A 26,189-nucleotide genomic window follows, 5' to 3' on the forward strand; every position below is an offset into this window, starting at 1 on the left:
AGTTCCACTGAGTCCATTGTGGCTACCTGCAGAGAAAGGTGTTACTTGCATGAGTAAGGGTGACAAAATCCAGCCCTGGGCTTTTTGCATTCCGAAAATTGGATTCAGCTTTACTTTTGGTCATAAGGAAATGACTCAGAGGAAATGACTCTGGCCAAATCCTATCCTTCCTCAGTCCTCAATCAGGCAAAACTCCATTGACTGCAAAAAGCTGAGTTTGTGGAATGAGTGAGAAAGAACTGCAGGATTTGGTCCAATATTAACTCGTGCAGTAGCACGGCTAGTTACGGATGTACTATATGTCTTACACTGGAGCAGTAAGGCTGACTTGAAGTTGTGATTAAGTCTGATTCTCACCTTCAGCATTTTGATTTTTTCAATTCAAACTGACCATAGTCCATTCTTCTGCCAGGACAAGAAACAGTCCTCCTTTCTCTATCACAGCTGTATCAGATATTAAACAGATTCTCTCTTTGATCTTAGCCAAAAGGCCAATTATGCTGTTGGGCTGATTACAGTTTTGCTTTCTGTGGTTGCAGAAAAGTAGTGTAAATCCTTTCAGAGTTGTGGGATTTTTTGGGTTGCAGATAGCTAGCTTCAATCTCTGCCCCATTATGTAACTGTATCATGTGCCGTTTTGAATACGGTTGTGTGCTGAAATGGAAAAATTGAGCCCTTTTTGTCTGATTGTGTAAGTGGAAACCTTGGAGAGGTTTAAATGCGATATTGTGTTACCCAACACATACATTACAGGGCTTAGTTTGCATTGCTTGTTTTGTTCCACAGCAACAGCGGCTAGGGAGGGCAGAGCATTGGGACTGAGAGTTGCTGTGTGGGTCTGAGAGCAGACTCTTGCCTCTATTGCTGTCGAGAGTCCCCTGGTAGCTGAATTATTCCACTTTTCTGTGCAAAGGGTGAAGAAGAAGGCATGGCCTAGGGAGAGGGGCTGCATACCCCTGTGTGGCACACAGGCAGGTTGGGGCTGGAGGATCCACTGCTATGTACGTTGTCCTGTCCTGCCCTTCCCACACAGGAGTGCTCTATTGCTTCACTGCCTCAGAACCCCTCTGAAGCCTTGGGAGGATTCCCTCCTCCCCTTTGCCCTGAAGGATCTCCCTAGTGCTCAACCCCAGTAGTTATGCTGGGCCCTGGGCAGAGGATTTACCTCATGGATTGTAATACTGCAAGAGCCTGTGCTGGTATATGTTTCAGAGTAGCAGCCGTGTTAGTCTGTATTCACAATTTATTTGAGCATAAGCTTTCGTAAGTTACAGCTCACTTCATCAGATGCAAATAAATTGGTTAGTCTCTAAGGTGCCACAAGTACTCCTTTTCTTTTTGCTGGTACATGGACCACTTTGTCATTTACATCTGCTGTCTTTCATCTCCAATTAAACACTAAACCAAATGGGAGACAGTTTACATTTCTGGCAATATGGAAAGGAAATGTGTTGTTTCAAGCCCATCAATTAATTTCTTGCAGAAAAACCTTTTATCCTTTTGGACAGAATGGGGTCTGTGGTGGAGACAAGGGTAGGAGACCAAGTCAAAATCCCTGTGAGATTTACAGGCTATCCTCCACCAGAAGCAAAATGGTAAGAGTCAGAATATGATGCCTTTAAAACAGATTGTGGCATTATATGTCAAGCTGACTCGCTGAAGTATTCAAGTTACCATGTATTTTCTTTAGGTATAAAAATGGAAAAGCCATCAGCACAAATCATACCATTAAACTTGGTTACACATTAACAATTACTGAGGCAAGTGAAAAGGATGCTGGGAATTATACCATTGTACTTACAAACCCCATTAACAAGGAGCAACAGAGACACACATTTGACCTGGTTGTGAATGGTAAGTGAGGTATAAACAGTGCCTTTTCCTTTTTTGGTGTATATGTGTGTGTATAGAGTACTAACCCTTCCTGAATTAAAATTCCCTGACAGAAAGAGCTGTTAGGTGTCCTGTCTCTTAGAGCCCTATGTTTCCCTTGATCTGTGTACTATCCAGATTTAAATTGGCAAAAAAATACTAAGGAGGTGATACAAAACCACCAAGTAAGGGCATGCAGAAAAGAAGTTCCACCTCAAACCTTGCCCAGATGTTGCTTCAACAGGATAGGGATAGCTCAGTGATTTGAGCATTGGCCTGCTAAACCCAGGGTTGAGAGCTCAATCCTCGAGGGGGCCATTTAGGGATCTGGGGCAAAAATTGGGGATTGGTCCTGCTTTGAGCAGTGGGTTGGACTAGATGACCTCCTGAGGTGCCTTCCAACCCTGATATTCTATGATTCACTGAATCTGTCTCCAGCTGGATCCTCATGCTGTATTTTACAATTCAGGAGGTTTCAGGTTTTCCTTGTTATTGGATAAAAGGATTTTTGTTTTTTATTTTCTGTGTATTCTTTCTTTGCCTCTGTGTCTTGCTCTTTTCCTGTCCTCTGTGCTCTCTCCTGCTGCTTTTGTATCATGAGTCTTCCCCATCATCCTCATCTGCCTCGCCCATCCTTCCTGCTACTGTCAGCTCTGTTCTGGCCTCCCCTTCCTGCCCCCCACCACCATTCCCCTCTCCCCGGCACCCCTCCTCCACACTGCTCCGCAGGAAACATACTTGTCTAGATGCTTCCAAAATAGTAGGTCTTCAAAAGAGCAGCTCTTCTAAGTACAGTGGGGTTGAGATGGGGGCACAGTGGGAAATGGAGGCCAGACACCTAATGCTGGAAGTAATATAAATTTCTTGGCTGGGGTGGTGATGGAAGGGAAGGGCTGTCTGAAGGGTAATTTGTAAGGGGTAGCTGTAAGTAAGCAACGGAAGGATTGCTTAACATTCGGTTTGTATTGAAGCTACTCTGGTGCACTTCTTCCTTGATTCTTTTGCTCCCTGCTGAGGTCAGTGGGAGTTGTGGGCCCTCAGCACCGTGCGGGAGGCTCTCAGAATCACACAGGCTCAGACCCTGGAAGGCATATGGGAGTCATGGTGAGAGAGAAGCCCCTGTGAAAGAGACTTTGTACGTTTCAGAACAAACTGTGTTCTTGTTAACAAGAGACAATGGCACAAGGCAAAGACTGTCGCTCCTTTATCATGGTCTGTGCATGTAACATGCTGGTTTTTCCTACAGTTCCACCTCAGATTGGGGAGAATGCTTTGTTGGCTCCTGTTGATTCCTACAAGTATGCGACTACTCAAGTCCTAACCTGCACAGTCTACGCCATTCCGGCCCCAGTCAATATCCAGTGGTACTGGCAGTTAGAGGAACAGTGTACTTTCCGCCCTAAGTAAGTAAAACATGATTTGCCAGTTAATCTGCACCACTTCATTTCTGTAACTATTCAGATTTTTTTAAAGTGGTATAGGCTCTTTCCAAAAAATAAAAATGCACAAAATCAAACACTAAGCAGCCAACCCGTTGGTTAGCACTTTGATAGTGCAAAAGGGTTATAAATCCAATTTAACTTGGAGATTCCTCAATGTAAGGGGACTCCCTGGGTGGTGTCGAGTCAGGTTAGTGGCTTTATATCACCCCTCTTGCAGCCCTGCATAGATGGTGTGATCAAGGGAAAGGAAGAATGGCTGGAGCCATTTCAGTGCTTTGATTATCTCCCCTGCTCCCGCTGCACTGAAACAGCCCCTTTGGGCCATTGGCAGCTGGACATGGGTAACTTCTGCTCTAACATCTCTGGGATTGGCAAGCCACAGATGAGGTGTAAAGCCACCTTTCCTTGCACTGATGCAGCTCAACCAGACTGGCGAATGAGTGGCATTTTTTACCCTGATTTTTGTCAGGTGTAAATGACTAAATGAGGTGTCAGGCACTTGAGAACCACACTCAGTAACTGTTGTTGCTGGACAGTGTTTGCAGACAAAATTCCCATTTTCCTTCCATTTAAGTCAAGCTTCTACTTATTACAGCAAATAGGCCCAAACTGCCCTCAGGTTGTCAAAAATAGTCAAAATGAGCTAGATGTAGAGACTGCCAGACTTGGGGTCTGGTGGTCTGTTGCACGGAGTGAATTCTACAGGCCAGGGCTACCCACTGGTGAAACTCTACCACTGTTGTTTCTTGTGTTTGATGCTTTTTTGGCTGGTATCTTGCCTCCTTGCTGGATTCCAAACAAGTCTGTGGGCCCCATCAGTCAAACCTTGTTGGGCAGCAGCAAGTACAAAAACACAATACAACACACAGGAAATTTGCTGCTTACCCGACTTGCAGTTCTTTGTGTTTTTTCTTACACCAATCAGCTGCTGAATACGATGCTGCTTGTTATCTATGTAAAAGCGTATCTCAAAGGAACTACACTGATTGATGGTAGCCAATGATAGAGAGAGCTCCTGACCAAGATACATGCAGCTTCCCTTATCTGGGCTGAGCACAAGGCCAGACTTCCTTTAAAAAAAAAAAAAAAAAGCATTCTGCTTTCCTGTTGTTTATAAAATGACTTCCACTAGCTTCTTTTGGTGCCTGGTCACTTCCTACACAAGGGCCACTGTCTAAAGAAATTCTTTTAAGGAGTCCAGTGATTTCTATGTCTCTCTGTCTTCTTCTGAATGAAATCAACTTGAATTGTCAATTTATGACTGGAGGTTTGTTCCCAAAATAGCTGCTTCCCTCCACATATCCTGATTGGGCTGACCTACGCAGATTAATTAGGCTATTTACCTCTAGGCCTGGGAATTCCTATTTTTATGAAGGACAAAGGTCTTGGAAAGCTGTAGAGTACAATTACATAGAAAAGTTTTCAGGAACATTCCCCAGTTTTATAAGATGGCCATTGTTCCATCTCTGATATTTTTTCTAAACTGAACAAAAATGGTCTCTTGAAGGTCGAGATTTTCCTTACCTAAAATGTATCTCTCTGTCTATCTCTCAGTCAAGTTGGTTTGGGAATCAATCCTTATGCATGTAAGAAATGGAAAGACATCACAGACAGAAAGGGCGGAAATCGGATTGAAAGAATTAAAAATCAGTTTGTTGCTATTGCTGGGAAAATGAAGGTGAGCTAATGTTCGTTTGTCTTAGTTAGGAATGGCCAGCTTTGAGAGTTCTGTTCAGCATTTCATGTATTTGTGAACTTTATATCAACTGTGTTTAACTGTAACAGAGAAAGGCCTGGAGATTAAGCAGCAGAAAAATCTGGGAACATATTGCTAATTTTAGTATAACACAGTTTAAAAATACATATATAGAAATCTACATATAGATGGTTGTTAAAAGGGGGAGGGGGAAATTGTTCTCCTTAACCTCTGAGGATTGGACAAAAAGCAATGAGCTTAAATTGCAGCAAGGGAGGTTTAGGTTGGACATTAGGAAAAACTTTAATATCACATAAACCTCCAGTATGACCTGGGTACCAGAAACACCATTGATTTGTATTGTAAAGGAATGTACAGTTGTATGGATAGCTACATGGCAATGCACCCAGCTCTTTTATGGTTTGACTCATTTAAGCCCTTTGGCACTAATGTGGTATGAAATTGCTTGGTTTGTTCTCTTGTAGACCGTAAGCACCCTTGTGATTCAAGCAGCAAATGTGTCAGCTTTATACAGATGCGTGGCTACTAACAAAGCTGGAGTGGGTGAGAGGGTTATCTCCTTTCATGTTACCAGTAAGTATAGCTTGTTGATTGCATAGCTGCGTTAAATTAGTCTCATTCCCCCTGCTTCATTGGTGATACCAGCTTCAACACATCATTTGTCTGATTCAAACCCCTCATGATGACCCATCTCTGTTGTGATGCCTACGAAATATGGTCCTTACTCAACATTGAAATGAATATCTAACTTTAAGCATGACAAGGTGGGTGAGGTAATATCTTTTATTGGCTCAACTTCTGTTGGTAAGAGAGACAAGCTTTCGAGTTTACACAGAGCTCAAAAGCATGTCTCTTTCACCAACAGAAGTTGATCCAATAAAATATATTACCTCACCGAACTCATCTCTCTAATATCCTGGGACCAATATGGCTACAACAACACTGCAAATAATTGTAAGTATGTGAGCAGTTCCATTAAAGTCAATGGAGTTACAGTAGCATGAAACTGGTATAAAGTGAGATGCAAATCAGGATCTTTGATTGCAATGTTGGTTAGGCATTTACAGCTATAAAGACCTATAAACAAGAGAAAAATTAAATAGTGTTATGAAATGAACAGAATCCATACAGTCAGTTGCACACATACAAAATGGGAAATGACTGCCTAGGAAGGAGTGCTGCGGAAAGGGATCTGGAGGTCATAGTGGATCACAAGCTAAATATGAGTCAACAGTGTAACACTGTTGCAAAAAAAGCGAACATCATTCTGGGATGTATTAGCAGGAGTATTGTAAGCAAGACAGAAGAAGTAATTCTTCCTCTCTACTCCACGCTGACTAGGCCTCAACTGGAGTACTGTGTCCAATTCTAGGTGTCACATTTCAGGAAAGATGTGGTCAAATTGGAGAAAGTCCAGAAAAGAGAAACAAAAATGATTAAAGGTCTAGAAAACATGACCTATGAGGGAAGATTGAAAAAATTGGGTTTGTGTAGTCTGGTAAAGAGACAACTGAGAGGGGACATGATAACAGTTTTCAAGTACATAAAAGGTTGTTACAGGGAGGAGGGAGAAAAATTGTTCTTCTTAACCCCTGAGGATAAGACAAGAAGCAACGGGCTTAAATTGCAGCAAGGGAGGTTTAGGTTGGACATTAGGAAAAACTTCCTAACTGTCAGAATGGTTAAGCACTGGAGTAAGTTGCCTAGGGAGGTTGTGGAATCTCCATCATTGGGGATTTTTAAGAGCAGGTTGGACAAACACCTGTCAGGGGTGGTCTAGATAATACTTAGTCCTGCCTTGAGTTCAGGGGACTGGACTAGATGACCTCTCAAGGTCCCTTCCAGTTCTATGATTCTATAAAAACTAAGATCAAAATTTTCAAAATTGGGTGACTTCCATGAGAGCATCTAGCTTCTCAGGACCTTGGAAAATCAGACGACATATTTATGTGCCTAAATATGGATTTAAGAGCCTAGCTTTAGGCATTCATTTTTGAAAATCTTGGTCTAAATGATATTTTTAATCCAGTCACAAAAATTGACAGTTAATGCTGAGGATAGTGCAAGGTTGCATAGGATAATTCTAATAATTACATAGACCTTCCTTGGACTTTGCTTGTTTGTGATTTTTGTTTGTTTGTTTGTTAACGTGAATGATGGGCCTGATTCTCTAGTGCCTTGTGAAGTCATTTATGCCTGGGCAAAGTGAGTGTAAAACAAGGTGCAAAGAACTGGAGAGTCAAGCCCAATAAGTCTGTGAATGCAGATTTTCAAAATGGCTTTTTCTAATCAATATAAAGGAAAAGAACTTTATAAATATAACAAATGCATTATTTAATGAGCTTTTTTTAATTTGCAGGGGGTCTTGAAATTAACCTTCAACCTAGAAACCAACCCACCGAAAAGGATAACATGTCCTTGCAGTGCACTGCGGACAAATTCACCTTTGAAAACCTGACCTGGTATAAACTGAGTCCTCGCACCTCGCCAAGGCCCCTTGGGGGGTTGCCAATGCCTGTGTGCAAGAACCCAGATGACCTTTTGAAGCTGAATGCCACAGTTTCTAATAGCAATGGTGAAAATGTTACCTTAGAGCTCATCCTCCGTAACATTTCTCTTCGAGATCGAGGGGATTATGTTTGCATAGCCCAGGACAAAAAGACTAAAACGCAACACTGTCTTGTCAAGCACCTCACTGTTCAAGGTATGAACCCACTTACATATACCAAAGTAGATGGTTATATGCACAGGCTGTGTATAGCCAGAAATGAAGATACTGCAGTTGTAGAAATCCTCAAGTGCTGTAGGACCTAGTGCGTTACCAATTTAAAGGTGTGCTCACTTGTAGAAGGGATTTAAGCAGTTGCTAATAATGAGACTGCCTTTAACGTGTCAAGTGCATGAGGTCAAGTCCAGGCAGAAGGTATCTGCTGTGCTGATGAACTCGCCAGGCACACTTAGTATTCCGTTATTATGGAACAGCAATGGAAGGATGGAAAAGCAGGGAATTGTGCTGTGCAAGCAAATGAAGTCTCTTTATTGATGCGCACAAACAGTGGCACAAATTGATAACTGTGTGGTTTTGCCTTGCAAAACACCGACATCTATGATCTGTTTATACTTGTGACTTAAGGTGTGACTGAACCTTTGGGTTTGCAACTGTGGTCATGCTTTAAAATTGTTATAAAAGCGAGGCGGCATTTCAGCAAAAACAATGCCGGTGGCTGGCTTTGGATGCATAGAGGTCTTGCAGTCCTGGCTTGGCAACTTAGGCCTTGATACAGGAAAGTACTTAAACACATGCTTATGGGCAGTCCTGAATACAGATGCTTTCCTGAATCTGAGCCTCAAGCACCATCAATATCACCCTTCTTGTAGATGGAGACCAGACTCATGTAAAAGACAAAGGACTTCTCCTTATAATGTTTTCTTAGTTATTGTCCTTGTCTTGTGTATCAGGGAAGATTAAATACGATCTCTCCATGAACACCATGATTGGTGCCACTACAGTAAGGCCATGGGACTACATTAGTGACTCAAACTTGTAAAGTAGCAGCGAGTGCTAAGGCATCACAAAAATGATTGTACTTGGAAACTCTCAATAACTTTATTTTCATGCAAACAGAGCCTGTGGCCCCCACATTGGTAGAGAGCCTTGAGAATCAAACAGCAAACCTTGGTGAAACCATAGAAGTATCATGCCCAGCAAATGGAATTCCTCCTCCACACATCACATGGTTTAAAAGCAATGAAACCCTTGTTGAAGACTCAGGTGAGGAACTGCTCCTTCAGTATGACTTATTTCACCTGTCGTGTGTTTTACAAAGGACTCCCCATTGATTTTAATGCAGAGTTCAAGTGCGGAGTGGGGGCAGAATGTGGCCCTGTTTATTTTATACACTGTGTGAGGGTTTCAGAGTAGCAGCCATGTCAGTCTGTATTCACAAAAAGAAAAGGAGGACTTGTGGCACCTTAGAGACTAACAAATTTATTTGAGCATGAGCTTTCGTGAGCTACAGCATCCGATGAAGTGAGCTGTAGCTCGCGAAAGCTTATGCTCAAATAAATTTGTTAGTCTCTAAGGTGCCACAAGTCCTCCTTTTCTTTGTGTGAGGGTTGTGTACGCAAAAAAAAAAAAAAAAATTGCAACTATTGAATTCTTAACAACAGCCAAAGCCAACGCAAATAGCAGTATTAAGAAAAAATCCTTTTTTCAGGTATTGTTTTGAAAGATGGGAACAGAACTCTAACCATACGCAGGGTAAGGAAAGAAGATGGAGGTCTCTACACTTGCCTTGCCTGCAATGTCCTCGGATGCAAAAAAGCTGTAACTTTCTTTGCAGTAGAAGGTCAGTACAGATTTGCTTCTCTTATTTATTTGTGCTTGAAATGATAACTGCTAAAAAGGAAGCCTATGCATCATGTCTTGGTCACAGTTTTGAAAACGTACTAGCAGTGCTTTTGCTGAAAGTTTCCTTATGCCAAAGTGGATCAGATTTATTTATTGATAAGGCTCCTAATCAAGCTCGAAGTGGGTGAGGGCACACCACGCTGGCAACCCAGTGATTTTGGTTTTTGAGGCAGATATCTTGGTCTCCAGAATCACACCTTTCATTATGAAATCACAGCTGGCCATTATGGTGGCAGAAAAAAACCTGAAAACATAGAGTGAGTGCAAATCAATACAATAATACCTGCATCTGAGTCTGCAGAGAGCCTGGCACACCTCAGTGGGTATTAATGAGGATACTTAACAATGCTGATAACAATGCTCAACAATCACTGCTGTCAAGACATCTAAGAAAGGGGAGGAAAGGAGGAAGGATCACGCACAATCTCCAGTGAATGGTGTCCCATTTTGGTGGCATGAGTGGATGGCACTTGCTGGTACCCTCTCACATCCCCTCCCTCATGGGTGACCAGATGTCCCGATTTTATAGGGACAGTCCCGATATTTGGGGCTTTTTCTTATATAGGTGCCATATTTTACTCCCATCCCGATTTTTCACACTTACTATCTGGTCACTCTACCTCCCCCTACCTGTCCTGTGGAGATAAAAGGCCAAAAGGAAAGAGAATAGCTTTGAGGGCCTCCAAGCCTCACCAATGGGATTTCAATGTATAGAGTTCAGAGGCCATCCAAGTTTCACATCCATCCAGCATTCACTACTTTGATGGTGGGTATGTGGCCAGGCAGCTTCCTCCCTGACTCTAGTGGCTGCTGTTCCTCCCTCTACCAGAGGTTGTCTGCAGACTCATTGTAGCGGTTACACTTGGGTCATGTTTTCAAACTCATCTATGCAACCATTAGGGCTGAAAACACCCATGAGGCAAGCATGTGGAGGGAGCTTGGGAGAGAACCACTGTTTCTCTCCTCCCCAGTCTAGAACCCTGGTTCATAATCTTTGGCTCAGCAAAGCCCTTAATCATGTGCTTACCTTTAGGCATTTACATAAGTTGCAATGAAGTCAACGGGACATAACCATATGCTTAAAGTTACGTACATGTTTACATGCTTTGCCAAATAGGTATGGACTAAAATGTGCTTAAAACGTAAGCATGCATGTGAGTTCTTTGCTGAATCAGGGCCTAACTGTTGGGCTTAGTGCCTAGATTGAAGCTACTTCTCATGGTAAGCACTACACTCTGGCAGTTAGTGTTTGTTCCATTACCATCAGGCCAAATCTGACTACATGGTGTGAAAATTAAACCCTAACAAGTGGTCAAACTATTTTGCGACAAAACCAAACTGCTCTTCGCCTTCCACCAACAGTAAGGACGCTGCCAATTAAAAGCATTGATCAGGAGCTCCTTGCTTTAGTTATTAGTATGTTACCTTTATATGTTTAAGAAAATAGTCACTAAATACTTCAGGAATCTCTGTCTCATAAATCAGGGCGATCAGCCACTCTGTTATCCTGAGCTAGTGAAAGTTATCGCCTGTTGTTTTTGAGTTCTCATTAGGTTATGGAGTTGATCTATTTGGGCAACATATTTTTGTTGGGTGCAAATTATCTGTAAATAACCCTAATGTAAATACTTGCTCTCAGCTGGTCCAATAAATGTGATTGTTCAGGGTATGATCAGGCAAGTCTGTGAAAACTGGAAACACATTTATGACATTGTTTCATGTGAAGAAAGTCATGATGCAGCTCATCATGGGCAACATAATGGAAAAACCCCAGTGTGCTATTGTGTGGGAGAACCTATATGATGCCAGGGCTGAAATGTACAGGAACACACTTTGAGAAATGGGGGTGGGACAGAAAGTAATTCCTCTGATGCTTGTTATCAAATGTTCAAGTGGTACCATGCTTAAACCTGGAATAAGGATTCTGATTCATGGATATATTGTCTCAGGACCACAAGAATGGCAAACAGTCCATATTTTCATATCCCAGTTTAAGAAGTTAAAGAAATGATAGAGATGTTGTTTCATAATACAGAGGATCATTCTTGCAACATCTTATTTCCTACATAGCATAATCACTTTTTTCTGTGCATGAGAAAAACTTATTCATTTTTGGGTGCTCAACATTCATCTAGCTTTTGTGTTTTCAAAAATAGCAATTTCCTTTAAAATCTAAGATTTCACCTTTTATTTCTTAATTGCTAAGGGCCAAACGCTTCCCTCGATTATGCACATTCAGCCTCACCAAAACAAGGCTGTCTTCAACCATGCAAGGGTGTAACTAAGGGCAAAATTTGGCCATAAGAGTCTTACTAATCCTTGCTGCCATTTCATTGTGCACTAATTTGTAGGAATCAGAAAGCTTATGAGAAAACAATGCATCAAATCCTGTGCTGACCTATCTCATGCAAAATTCCATTCCTCATTGTCTTGAGTGGGGTTTCACAATGTGTAATTCAGTGTGGAACTTGGCCCAATATTCCAACCTATAAGAAACAAGCGTTGCCTTAGTTGGCTTGCTACATGTGGCACTTTTAAAATGAACCTTTGGAACAAGGAACTCTATGCAGTCCTTTAACTGATGACCTAAACCAATAAGCTTTCAGCTATCAATGCTTTCAGCTATCGTTCATTTGTTTCTCCCCAGGCGCCGAAGAGAAAATGAACCTGGAGCTCATTATCCTGGTTGGGACTGCAGTGATTGCCATGTTCTTCTGGTTGCTTCTTGTAATCATTCTCCGGACCGTTAAACGGGTAACGAAACCATTCTTTTACTGTCCCACCAGCATTGGTCTTGCATGACAAATGAAAACTGACTACGGCTCTTTTGTGTTGTTCCTTTCCATTGTTCTTAAACCAACAGGCGCATTATTTCTCTCAGTACCATAACATTCCTGCCTGGAATTGAGGGCGCAGAAATTTGGTTTTAATTGACCAGGCATTCGGAGGAAAAAATGCTTGAACTGCTTTTGATTATTAAAAGTGCAAGGATCTGTGTTCATATTCATAATGATGTAGTTGGAGGAAACTACGGACTTGCATTTCTGTGAAATTTTAAAACCCAGAGGAGGGAGAAGTTAGTACATGTGACTGCCTCATTCCAGCCAGCACGTACCATTTTTGTGACTAGAACTGATATTGTTTTCTAGGCCAGTGGAGGGGAACTAAAGACTGGCTACTTGTCAATCATCATGGATCCTGATGAAGTCCCTATGGATGAGCAGTGTGAACGTCTCCCCTATGATGCCAGCAAGTGGGAGTTTCCCAGAGACAGGCTAAAGCTAGGTGTGCTTTCACTATTTTGGATGGGGGCTGAGGAAAGAATACACTGCACAGGGAGCCTGCGGAGGAATTCTGGCTGGCACACACAGAATTGCCCCTGGAACTACATCACACTCTGATAGGATGCAGTGGGTGTTCCCTTTGTGATGGCTCAGTCCTTTGGGCCAGTGCAGGAGATGGCTGGACCATGGCTTCTCCTAACCGCATCCTGAAGGAAAAGCTAGCTTGGTCTAGTTATTGTGTTTCCTGACCCCACTTTCACACCTATATAGGCGCAGCCCACCGTGTGCCAAACCATCATTTCCAACATGGGGGTTGATTTGGTTAATGATTGGCCTAGCTTTTGTCCACTGCTTTGACAATAAGTCTAAATCTGTTCATCTTCTCATTACCAGGTAAACCCCTTGGGCGTGGAGCATTTGGCCAAGTCATAGAAGCAGATGCATTTGGAATTGACAAAACTGCTACCTGCAAAACTGTTGCAGTAAAAATGCTGAAAGGTAAAAATGAAGACTAAAAGCATCCTAAAAAGACATCATGTCCTAGGAGGGTTTAGTTAACAATTGCTGTGAGAATAATGTAACTTATGTCTAACTGTAAGGAGGTTGCTCGTTAGAGCTTCTTTACTATCACTTTATAGATCTACTCAGGTGCAGAAGTTAAATGTGCTCCTACAAGTAATCCTACACAAGTGTGATTTCTGCAGTGTTTACCTCCATACTGTACCTACAGTGTGAGCTTTCTTTCAAACCCTAAACAATGACTTAGCTGTTATCTGGGGCGGAGAAACTATTCAGCTAGCTTACTCCTTGGCTGATTTTAAAGAGCTCTTCAATATTATTGTCAGTGATGTGGATGTTTTGACATTAAATACAAAGCTGAGCTCCCAGAATCATTCCTCCTTCCCAGGACTCTGGAACCCAGAGAAGCCATTCCAGGTTTCACACTGAGACCAGTGAATAATGGGAGAGGACTTTGGGAGTTTTGTCAGTGCTGCGTGAGTAGTCACACAATACAGGCACTGCGAATAAAGCTAATTGTTTATGTGCCATGCTGTCAAGTCTCCTGGTATAAGGACATAACATTAATGAGATAGGTCCCCCAGCAAATTAAGAGAGGACCCCCCCCACCCACCTACATAAGTTCCTGGCGTTCACCAAATCTGCCGAATGCTGCTCTGTGCCCCTCCCACTAATATATTGGCTGCTGCTGCCTCCTCTGCATGTTCAAAATGCTGGCAAATCATCCAGTGGTTGTTCTCTTTGATTGGGTGAGAGGCTGTGCAGCCCCCTACCCTGCCCCGCCTCCTCCCTTTCACGGGCCAACCTAGTGCCACAGGACAAGTGGTAGTCCCTGGCACTCAGACACCAATGGGGTAATGGTTATACCTCTGGTAACTGAAAACTCAACAGACTCTGCTTAAAATGTTGCATAGAGCAAAGAAGATTCCATGCAGTAATACACTGATTGTCTCTCCAGTCTGACATTTTACCTTTTAGGGTGACCAGATGTCCCGATTTTTTAGGGACAGTCCCGATTTTTGGGTCTTTTCCTTATATAGGCTCCTATTACTCTCCACCCTCATCCCGATTTTTCACACTTGTTGTCTGGTCACCCTGTTACCTTTTGGCAGCATTCGGGAACTGTTCCAAAATAAAGCAAAACCAACCTGTAACTCTACAGCTCACGAGGGCCAGAGCATAGTTACGAGGAATGTATGTTTTGACCCTCACATGAGAACCATAGCCTAGGTTAACCTACAAGACCATTTACTCAATATGCCAAAATACTAATGGATGTGGCTAGCAAAGGGAAAACCCTTTATTTCTGTTATGCTGATCAGTTGTATAATTTTTATCCTTACAGAGGGTGCTACACACAGTGAACACCGAGCACTTATGTCAGAGCTCAAAATCCTCATTCATATTGGTCATCATCTAAATGTTGTCAATTTACTTGGTGCCTGCACAAAGCCAGGAGGTGAGTGACCGACTGAGAGTCCTCAGTGCTCTCTGGGTATAGGATGTCTCTTCTGTGGTTGGGGGCACTATCTCAAATTCAGTAAGACCATTTCTGATTAGTGGAGAATTGAGTTTCCATCATTAGCAAGACCCTGATTTTCCAGTATAGTTATTCCAGGGCTGTTCATTATAAGAGTCAGCATGATCCAGTGGTTAGATCAGGGGATGGAAAGGCTGGAGTTCAATCTGTCAGCTCTGTCGTTGATGTGCTGTGTCACCTTGGGGAAGTCACTTTACCTTTTGTACCTCAGTTCAGCTCCCCCATCTGTAAAATGGGGTAATAATGCTTGCATATCATTAGCAAAGCCTTTTCGATCCTTGGATAAAAGGCATGCTACGTGCAGATACAATATTATTTTTCTTTATGGTGTGGACCATTCATATTCCTCACACGAAAAACTCAAATGCTATGTAGTTGTCCAAAGGAGGAGTAAACATAGTTTATAATTAGAGAGAGGCCAGAAACAGAATTCTGAAAGCAAACACATTTGTTGGTTTGGGATCAGAATCTAGATCCAAAAATGCCACAGGTAGCCCCTATGTCTTTATTGGGCTAAAGCAAAACCACAAATTGTACCACTCTTCTCAGCTCGGGGATAAAAGGTGATTATGAGTCTGGATCCTAATTTGGATGGTTAAATCTATTTTACTTACAATTGTAACAGTTTTGGTGTAACAAGGCCAGCATCGTTCACTAGTTTGGAAGATATTTAGAACAAGCAACTTTGTAATAACTTGCCAAAGAAGCTGACTCAGTCGTAATTTTAATATTAATACAGTTAGGCTAAGAATTTCCTTCACGCAGTTCCATAACTATAGTACATTACTGGGAAGAAGAAGAATCCCATAAATCTTTCTAAAGGTAGACATAGCGACCAATTATTACTTGTAGATGCCAAAATAAGAAGCCTATATTCAATAGTTGGATTTTAGATCAGCATTTCCAAATGTCAAATGTCCAAGTAACCCAATCTGAGCATCGGCGTACAACATTTGGGCAGCTCATTAAGGTACCTGTGTGTGTTTGCAAATTGGGCTTTAAGGACCAAATATTTTAAAACATGGAGACTCAGCTCCATGCACAAAGATGCATGAACAGTTATGAGTACATGAAAGTAGTTTACTGCAATTGGGTGGTTAATTGCATGACTGTGCATGCAAGTATCAGTGTATATGGATATTTGCATGCACAGTGAGCCAATTTGCATGTATTGTCATAGCTGCTTGCACGTGTAAATATAAGCACACAATTCATACACATTTTCACATGCAAAATGAGGCCTCTGCTTTTTGAAAAATTTGGCGTGAAATGTTATTTCCCCCATCCCACATGTTAATCAGAAAAAGTGTCACTTTCCTTCTTTGAACAGAGTTTTGCTGTCTATATTGTGGATATTTTCTTTAAAAGTATTTGGAAAGATGGTGGAATGATTTTTAGAAGAATACATATTTTTAGCTGGGCTGAACTGGGAAATAAATAGCTTTCTAATTAATTGGTTTATGTTTTATGCAGGCCCACTTATGGTGATTGTGGAATACTGCAAGTTTGGAAACTTGTCAACTTACTTAAGGAGCAAGAGAAATGAATTTGTGCCATACAAGGTACAGTCTGCTGTCATCGTCAAAATTAAAAATAGAGGCTAAGGAGTGATGAAACTTTATTTTTAAAACTCTTTTTATATTCTAAGTGGAAAGCTTGAGGATTATTGGGGATGTATCTTTGTATTAATATTAATTATGATAATCTTTAGCATTTACCAGAGAAGTTCAATATAGAAAAGGCATTACAGGTTGTCTAGTTAATCCCCATGCCCATACAATATAGATAGTTTCTTATTCTAAGCTTTAAATGTGCAAAGAGGAGGCATCTACCATTTTTCTTGGCAGACTATTCTACAGTCTGCTGTATCTGCCAGGGAATTTTTCCTGATTATCAGCCCAATTTTTTCCTTAATTTCAGCTCATTACTCTTAGTCAAACTAGCTTGTACCACCTTAAATCACTTCACTCCCTGCTTGTGTTTATACCCTTCTGTAAACAGCTATCATGTCCCCCTTGTTCATTGTTTAGCCAGGCTATCCATATAGAGCGCTTTTAATCTTTCCTCGTAAATCAATTTCTCCAGCCAATTTATCGTTTCATCTTCAAAGCTTTCTCCAAAGATCTAACTAATCCTCTCTGCGCCTTTTTGAGATCCCTGTTTTAAGGATGGGAAAATGGAGCAGAGAAATGAAGGCCAGTGTCTAAATCTGGACCCCTCTGTCAGTGGCCTGATTTTTCAGAAGGAGTTGGTGGTGTTCATCACCTTTGAGAACCACTTCTGGGGTACATGAATATATATAGCTTTAGATTTTCCACATAGAACATTTTTGCCTAGGAGACTTACCCAGAGCCCCAGAGGGAGCCAGTGTTAAGGGGATTAGAAACTCTGGAGAGGTGCCCTGCAGTTTGCAGGTCATATGTCTTTCTTCCTACATGAGAGCCTTCTTTAACTGTATCACTTTCCTGAGGGTTTTTTTCCTGTATCCTTGGGGGCAGGGAAAGGAGAGTTTTACTGTTTTATATTGGTGAGTGCAATCTACTGCTCCCTCTCTTGGGAGTTAGCAGGGTAAAGGGGATCAACAGGAATCTGTTATGTCTGGTTACAGAGCAGGGACAGAGGAGGATGAAGTAAGGGGATGGGTTTTAAGAGGACGTTGAATGTCATAGATTCATAGATATTAAGGTCAGAAGGGACCCTTACGATCATCTAGTCTGACCTCCTGCACAATGCAGGCCACAGAATCCCACCCACCCACTCCTGCAATAAACCTCTCACCTATGTCTGAGCTATTGAAGTCCTCAAATCATGGTTTAAAGACTTCAAGAAGCAGAGAATCCTCCAGCAAGTGACCAGTGCTCCATTCTACAGAAGAAGGTGAAAAACCTCCAGGGTCTCTTCCAATCTGCCCTGGAGGAAAATTCCTTCCCGACCCCAAATATGGCGATCAGCTAAGCCCTGAACATATTGGCAAGATTCACCAGCCAGATACCCAGGAAAGAATTCTCTGTAGTAACTCAGATCCCACCCCATCTAACATCCCGTCACAGGCCATTGGGCCTATTTACCATGAATATTTAAACATCAATTAATTGCCAAAATCATGTTATCCCATCACACCATCTCCTCCATAAACTTATTGAGTTTAATCTTGAAGACAGATAGGTCTTTTGCCCCCACTGTTTCCCTTGGAAGGCTATTCCAAAACTTCACTCCTCTGATGGTTAGAAACCTTCATCTAATTTCAAGTCTAAACTTCCCAATGACCAGTTTATATCCATTTGTTCTTGTGTCCACATTGGTACTGAGCTTAAATAATTCCTCTCCCTCTCCGGTATTTATCCCTCTGATATATTTATAGAGAGCAATCATATCTCCCCTCAGCCTTCTTTTGGTTAGGCTAAACAAGCCAAGCTCCTTGAGTCTCCTTTCATAAGACAGGTTTTCCATTCCTCGGATCATCCGAGTAGCCCTTCTCTTTACCTGTTCCAGTTTGAATTCATCCTTCTTAAACATGGGAGACCAGAACTGCACACAGTATTCCAGGTGAGGTCTCACCAGTGCCTTGTATAACGGTACTAAAACCTCCTTATCTCTACTGGAAATACCTTGCCTGATGCATCCCAAGACTGCATTAGCTTTTTTCATGACCATATCACATTGGCGGCTCATAGTCATCCTATTATCAACCAATACTCCAAGGTCCTTCTCCTCCTCAGTTACTTCTAATTGATGCGTCCCCAGCTTATAACTAAAATTCTTACATTTCTCACTATTAAATTTCATCCTATTACTATTACTCCAGTTTACAAGGTCATCCAAACCTTCCTGTATGATATCCCAGTCTCTCTCTAAATTTGCAATACCTCCCAGCTTTGTATAATCCGCAAACTTTATTAGCACACTCCCACTTTTTGTGCCGAGGTCAGTAATAAAAAGATTAAATAAGATTGGTCCCAAAACTGAGGATCCCTGATCCCTGAGGAACTCCACTAGTAACCTCCCTCCAGCCTGACAGTTCACCTTTCAGTAGGACCTGCTGTAGTCTCCCTGTTAACCAATTCTTTATCCACCTTTCAATTTTCATATTGATCCCCATCTTTTCCAATTTAACTAATAATTCCCCATGTGGCACAGTATCAAACGCCTTACTGAAATCTAGGTAAATTAGATCCACTGCGTTTCCTTTGTCTAAAAAATCTGTTACTTTCTCAAAAGAAGGAAATCAGGTTGGTTTGGCACGATCTACCTTTTGTAAAACCATGTTGTATTTTGTCCCATTTACCAGTGACCTCAATGTCCTTAACTACTTTCTCCTTCAAAATTTTTTCCAAGATCTTGCATACTACATGTGTCAAACTAACAGGCCTGTAGTTACCTGGATCACTTTTTTCCCCTTTCTTAAAAATAGAAACTATGTTAGCAATTCTCCAATCATATGGTACAACCCCTGAGTTTACAGATTCATTAAAAATTCTTGCTAATGGGCTTGTAATTTCATGTGCCAATTTCTTTAATATTCTTGGATGAAGATTATCTGGGCCCTCCGCTTTAGTCCCATTAAGCTGTTCGAGTTTCGCTTCTACTTCAGATATGGTAATATCTACCTCCATATCCTCGTTCCCATTTGTCATGCTACCATTATCCCTAAGATCCTCTTTAGCCTTATTAAAGACTGAGGCAAAATATTTGTTTAGATATTGGGCCATGCCTAGATTATCCTTGACCTCCACTCCATCCTCAGTGTTTAGCAGTCTCACTTCTTATTTCTTTGTTTTCTTCTTATTTATATGGTTATAGAACCTTTTACTATTGGTTTTAATTCCCTTTGCAAGGTCCAACTGTACTTGACTTTTAGCCTGTCTCACTTTATCCTTGCATGTTCTGACCTCAATAAGATAGCTTTCCTTGCTGATCCCTCCCATCTTCCACTTCCTGTACGCTTTCTGCTTTTTCTTAATCACCTCTCTGAGATGCTTGCTCATACAGCTTGGTCTACAACTCCTGCCTATGAATTTTTTCCCCTTTCTTGGGATGCAGGCTTCCAATAGCTTCTGCAGCTTTGACTTAAAGTAATCCCAGGCCTCCTCTGCCTTTAGATCCACACATTCTTCAGTCCAATCCACTTCCCTAACTAATTTCCTTAATTTTTGAAAGTCAGCCCTTTTGAAATCAAAAACCCCTAGTTGCAGATTTATTTTTGTTAATCCTTCCATTCAGTTTGAACTGAATTAGCTCATGATCACTTGAACCAAGATTGTCCCCTACAACCATTTCTTCTATGAGGTCCTCACTACTCACCAAAACCAAATCTAAAATGGCATCCCCTCTATTCGGTTCAGAAACCACTTGATGAAGGAATCCATCAGCTATCGCATCTAGGAAAATCTGAGCCCTATTATTACTAGCACTCTTCCTCCAGTCTATATCTGGGAAGTTAAAGTCTCCCATGATCACGCAGTTTCCATTAGTATTTACTTAATTAAAAACATTAACGAGAGCTCTATCCATATCCAAATGAGATCCCGGCGGTCTATAGCAAACCCCAAGCACTATCCCAGGGGAGGCTCTAGTAGTTTTCTTCCTCAATGTAATTTTTGCCCAGACGGACTCTGTCTTATCCATTCCATCGCTTCTTATTTCTTTTCATTCTACCTCATCATTGATATACAATGCTACTCCAGATAAGCAATGGGGATTATGGGGATGGGAATCCGTGAGGATGGAAAGCAGTGTTGTTTGGCAAGAATAGAGCAAAAGTGAAGCAGGAGAGACTGGATTTGTAGAGGCGGGAGTCTGCATGGGGTTAGGCCTATCTCCAGAGGCATTTGGTGGCATAAGAGCAGAAGCAGGTAAATGAGATGGGTGGGTTTGTGGAGGTGGGATGGACTTTGCAGTGAGAGAAGAAGCAAAGGAATGAATAGTGGCATGAGTGGTAGAGTGGAGGGATCCAGTAACAGAGTGAAGGGGAAGTCACCTGACAACATGCTAGTTCAGCAAGCGACAGGATGTAGTAGCACCTGCTTATAAGTGCTGCTGACTGACATAGGAAGGTGGAGGGCTGCTGCACCCCCATGGAGGGGGCCACAAGCAGGTTAAGTGCCTCCTCCACGCCTTCTCTCCCCCTCTGATGCTCAGTGACTTCCCTGATTTATACACTGTACAATATCACGTCTGCCTCAGAAACACTCTGATTATTTTTCCTTTCTAGACTAAAAATGCCAGATTTAGGCAGGGGAAAGAAAACTACGCTGGTGAAATCTCAGCGGACTTGAAGCGACGCTTAGATAGCATCACAAGCAGCCAGAGCTCGACGAGCTCGGGATTTGTGGAGGAGAGATCCCTCAGTGACGTAGAGGAAGAAGAAGGTAGGATTTGTGCTCACTTAGTTTTGGGCCATTTGTCATTGGTAGGGGCTGCCTTAGGGCTCAGCACTTTGATCAGGCTCATCTGGAGGGAGGCCACAGTTCAACTATATGTAGACTCGGCAGAATTCAACTTTATTTGATGTATAATTTCAAAGGAATTAGGGTTTATTTTAAAAGTTTTTAAAAGTTTTGCACAGTCATGGGACATGACATTGCGATTCAAAAAGTTAAGCTGCATAAGCCTTAAAACACGAGTTGTCAAAACATACAAAGTAAATATCTTTAAATCAAACCCTAATAAATTCTCAGGTAGCATTTGCTTACTTTGCCTAGCTGTACATTTCTGTTATCATTGATACAAATATGATTTTTTTGGGTTTTGTGTGTATGGTAAAATCAGTGTTTACTGATCCTCCCAAGCCTAACTATACAGTAGCGGGATTGGAGTTATAATCAGATCATTCTATAGCAGTTCCTACTCAGCAAATATCCTAATGATGTCATGACTGAGCAAGGACTGGACCATTAGCAGGTGTGGTTATGGACCTTACCCCTCCAGTTTGCTAGAGTGTGAGATTAAATGTCTCCCTCCTTCAAGTAACAATTTTTCTATGATCCACAAACCTTTGTACTTTCTTCCCTAATGGGGGCGGAATGAGAACTCCCTTCAGTTCCACTCTTAGCTCATCCACTGGGATTGCTGCAAGACTTTGCTTTCACTAGGTACTACATGAGCTGATTTTTGCAGCTCTCCCAGCTCTTGTAAACTCTGGAAACAAATAATCAAGCCTGAGATTTGAACATGGGTCTCTCGTACAGTAATGTAAAGTGCTGACTACTGGTCACGGGATTTGACAATGTATTTTAAATAAGAAACATCCGTAGGTGAAATCTGAAATAGAGAACATGTTTGATTGTTGTCATCTTGCTCCTTGTAGCAGCTTCTGAAGACCTTTGCAAGAACCCTCTGAGCATGGAGGACCTTATCTGTTATAGCTTCCAGGTGGCCAGGGGGATGGAGTTCTTGGCTTCACGCAAAGTAAGAATCTTTTCAGGGAAATGGCATTTTTCATATGGTTAACCATTGTAGAAAATGATGCTACAGGTTCATAGAAGGAAGCGATAGGTTTGTCATTGGACTGGCAACCATCCACAACATTTTCTGATTGCTCCAAAAAATGTCGGAACCATTAATATGACAAAATGAAACAGCCCATATGAGGTGCTTTGATTGACATGAATGTTAGCAATTTGTATAAGGTTCATTGTTCTCTGATTCATAAAAGAATGATAAAGTGCCTGGAGGGAATGACATCTGAGGAAAGATTAAAAGGAATGAGGGACCAATTCCTGATAAGAAGAGCCACGTTAGAATAAAAAGGCTTTGCTCTGAAGAAATTGCTCTGTAGGGCAGTGGGAAGGATGGAAGCCCCTGTTCATGACACTGCACAGAGACACTGTAGACTAAGAGATGCATGTTTGTGGGCACTGTGAATCTCCCCTTGATGGATCTCCGCCTGACCTGCTAACACAAAAGAAACACCACATTTCCCCTGCATTTCATCCCAGAGCAGATGCCCCATCAGGATTTGATCCTAACTTTGTATAACTGGGCCAAACAATAGCTGATCATTCGCAAATATTCTGAAGGCTGTAAACACCAAAAGGAAAGAGGAATTATTAATGGTGGCACAGGGCATAAAAACAAGGAATACTAGGTAATATGCAAAGGCAAAATTAGGCTGGATATCTGGATATATGACCAATGGTGGTATCTGTTAGAATGTAGAATAGTCTCCCACGGAAAGATTGGAGAGTCCCTTTGTTTTAGTCATTTAGAAGGGCATTTGTCAAGGCCTGAAAAATATATAAGAACAATCCTGCATGTGTAACCTACCGGTCAGGTAGGGTGTGTGTTATGTCCCCCTCTGTGCCTGATCTACAGAGCATGAGCGTTGGTTACAGACCCCAGCTCCAGAGCCTGTAGGTCAAGCTGTAGAGAGGCCTGTGAGTTTAGCTATGGAAGTCCCTGGTGCATTGGCCATGATGGCGGCTATCATACTGGCAGAGATAGAGAGATGTACTTTTCCATCTTTAATTGTTTCCAGCAGAGAATAATTTCAACATTGGGCCTGTCATATGACATTTTTCACCATTTCAAGTATATTAAAAAGGGTGAAGTATCATAGATGCGATGGGGAATGTGGATTTGAATATAACCAAAGTAAATCTGTGGTAATCAGATCCTAACCTGTTTTGCATCAGTTTCCTGGGATAATTAATTGGCTAACCTCAAGGGCCATGGCTGTTTATTGGTTAAACAGATGTGTGTTTGGACTTGGCTCAGAAAGACTTTTGTTTTCAGGTCAGTTACAATCATCAAAAAAGCCACTTAAAAATCAGTAACTCTGTTGACGTTGGGATTTATTTTTCTTAATAGGATTTAAGAAATATCTGGCCTCTGAGAGTGAGGTCAGCACAGATGTGAAATAGATCAACTCTCTGAGCAGAGAGTTCAACAACAGCCAACCTATAAACTTGTTTTCTTCCCTTTGCAGTGCATTCATAGGGACCTGGCTGCTCGTAATATCCTCTTATCACAGAATAACGTGGTCAAAATCTGTGATTTTGGCTTGGCACGAGACATCTACAAAGACCCAGATTATGTCAGGAAAGGAGATGTAAGTTTTGGAGAATAAATGTTGGAGACGTTTAATTCGAATTAACTATTCTATTTTAACATGTTGTTTTTGGAAACAGTGTTCTCTTTTTCCTGTCTCTTACTAAAGTTTAATTATTTTTTTACACTGCTTTCAGGCCAGATTACCCCTAAAATGGATGGCACCAGAAACCATTTTTGACAGAGTATATACCATTCAGAGTGACGTATGGTCCTTCGGCATTCTGCTATGGGAGATATTTTCATTAGGTAAGTCACTTTTATTTGCTACTGAACCTCTAACTTTAACGATAGAGCTGGTTGAAAAAACAGTGAAATTTTTTTTGAAAGTTTTGACTTTACATGCAAATTGGGTAATTGCACATGCAAACATCTCTAATTGCCTGACTTGTTCATATAATAGCAGTTATTGCATGTACAAATCATTTGGTTGAAAATCAGGCCCAGAATTTTAAGTGTCTTCTTAAAAAAAGGTTATCATTTTAGGAGCTTCGCCATATCCTGGTGTAAAAATTGATGAGGAGTTTTGTAGAAGACTGAAAGAAGGAACAAGGATGAGAGCACCAGACTATACAACACCAGAAATGTAGGAACTTGCAAATATGCTTTATGGTAATAGCAAGCATCTGTGTAGGTAGAATATGCCCCCCTCATTGCCCTGATATTGTCATGGTTTTATCCCACTAGATATCAGACGATGCTGGACTGCTGGCATGGAGAACCTAAGCAAAGACCTACTTTTTCTGAATTAGTGGAGCACCTGGGAAACTTACTGCAAGCCAATGTTCGTCAGGTACGTGAATATAGATATTGTACCAATGCTACAATATTCTGCAGTGGTGCCTTGTTGGGCCATTGTTATACCACATCACCTTGGGGAGTTGAGGCAGATGGCTGAAGAGGATGGCCCAGGTCACAGAGATTTGTGATAATAACAAAACCTGGCCCATGTCTACCCCTCCCTCCCAGCAAGGCTTCCCACTGCCCCCTCAGATTGTCCATATGGATAGCTTTGGGGTTAGTCCAGGGAGCCAGCTCTATCCTGTACACCACTTCATTTGTCCCACTTCTCACTGTCTGCTTGATAACTACACAAATGCCAGTGGTAAGGGCATTAGCCCAGAATTCAGGGCACCTGGGTTCAGTGTCCTCCTCTGCTACAGACTTCCTGTGGGACCCTAAGCAAGTCAGTTAGTTTCTCTGTGACTCAGTTCCCCATTTGTAAAATGGGGGTAGTAGCACTTCCCTACCACTCAGAGGTGTTGGGAGGAGAAATATATTAAGACTGTAAGGTGTTCAGATACTGTGATAATGGGACCATATAAGTAACTAATTGATCTTTAAATATTCATGGTAAATAGGCCCAATGGCCTGTGATGGGATGTTAGATGGGGTGGGATCTGAGTTACTACAGAGAATTCTTTCCTGGGTATCTGGCTGGTGAATCTTGCCCATATGCTCAGGGTTCAGCTGATCACCATATTTGTGGTCAGGAAGGAATTTTCCTCCAGGGCAGATTGGAAGAGGCCCTGGAGGTTTTTCGCCTTCCTCCGTAGCATGGGGCACGGGTCACTTGCTGGAGGATTCTCTGCGCCTTGAAGTCTTTAAACCATGATTTGAGGACTTCAATAGCACAGATATAGGTGTGAGGTTTTTCGCAGGAGTGGGTGGGTGAGATTCTGTGGCCTGCATTGTGCAGGAGGTCAGACTAGATGATCATAGTGGTCCCTTCTGACCTTAATATTTACGAGTCTATGAGGTCCAGGATGGAATTTCTGGTCAAAATCAGAGAGAAAGAGGAACCACGACCAGCCTTCCTCAATAACCAATGGCTCAGTGGTTAGGGCATGCACCTGGGAACCTAAGTGTTTTATTGGCTATTCTGGGCAGGTGCTATGAATCTATGAAACTAAAATAGATAGATATCATTTCTGTGGATTTCCTGCCACTTGCCTTGTGTGTGTGTGTATTTATATATTTATAAATTCAACTGAGAAATCACAAAAGAAAAGATCATTATAATCGTCTAGGCCAATTTATTTTAAAGAATATAATCATTTGTAACACACTGCACATAATTGGTTTATCTTCTGTACTTTAATGAATTATACATTCCTTGTCAAAATAATTTGTCACCATACATCAATGAGGAGACTTCAGCAACTAGAAATAATCTGTGACTATATTATTATCTGACGTGTACACTGTCTATAAAATTCATTTTAAAAAATCCTCATTGTTAGTTATATCATTTTAGACTATTTAACACTGAAATAGTTTTATCTTTTTTTTATCTCTGCTTATTGTTCACCTTTTGCTTTTCACTCAGATTGGATAATTCTTATAGACTGGTCGG

The 26,189-nt window shown here is 41.6% G+C and overlaps 1 protein-coding gene across 3 annotated transcripts in view; it reads left to right on the forward strand.

Annotated features, from left to right (window-relative positions):
* Nucleotides 1-26,189, forward strand: part of KDR (kinase insert domain receptor) — a 42,433-nt gene that overhangs the window by 10,313 nt on the left and 5,931 nt on the right. For 2 of the 3 annotated variants that reach the window (XM_073342012.2, XM_073342014.2), the window contains exons 8-26: nucleotides 1,484-1,595; nucleotides 1,691-1,854; nucleotides 3,119-3,275; nucleotides 4,869-4,992; nucleotides 5,496-5,604; nucleotides 7,391-7,735; nucleotides 8,657-8,803; nucleotides 9,249-9,380; nucleotides 12,090-12,196; nucleotides 12,592-12,727; nucleotides 13,120-13,224; nucleotides 14,591-14,704; nucleotides 16,259-16,347; nucleotides 20,997-21,153; nucleotides 22,092-22,192; nucleotides 23,712-23,834; nucleotides 23,971-24,082; nucleotides 24,320-24,419; nucleotides 24,521-24,626. In XM_073342012.2, coding sequence (XP_073198113.1) covers nucleotides 1,484-1,595; nucleotides 1,691-1,854; nucleotides 3,119-3,275; nucleotides 4,869-4,992; nucleotides 5,496-5,604; nucleotides 7,391-7,735; nucleotides 8,657-8,803; nucleotides 9,249-9,380; nucleotides 12,090-12,196; nucleotides 12,592-12,727; nucleotides 13,120-13,224; nucleotides 14,591-14,704; nucleotides 16,259-16,347; nucleotides 20,997-21,153; nucleotides 22,092-22,192; nucleotides 23,712-23,834; nucleotides 23,971-24,082; nucleotides 24,320-24,419; nucleotides 24,521-24,626 — 2,540 coding nt within the window. The remainder of the gene's footprint in view (nucleotides 1-1,483; nucleotides 1,596-1,690; nucleotides 1,855-3,118; nucleotides 3,276-4,868; nucleotides 4,993-5,495; nucleotides 5,605-7,390; nucleotides 7,736-8,656; nucleotides 8,804-9,248; nucleotides 9,381-12,089; nucleotides 12,197-12,591; nucleotides 12,728-13,119; nucleotides 13,225-14,590; nucleotides 14,705-16,258; nucleotides 16,348-20,996; nucleotides 21,154-22,091; nucleotides 22,193-23,711; nucleotides 23,835-23,970; nucleotides 24,083-24,319; nucleotides 24,420-24,520; nucleotides 24,627-26,189) is intronic. The other variant, XM_073342013.2, reaches the window with a different exon arrangement.

Source organism: Lepidochelys kempii, chromosome 4 (genome assembly GCF_965140285.1).
Source record: "Lepidochelys kempii isolate rLepKem1 chromosome 4, rLepKem1.hap1, whole genome shotgun sequence".
Lineage (NCBI taxonomy): Eukaryota > Metazoa > Chordata > Testudines > Cheloniidae > Lepidochelys > Lepidochelys kempii.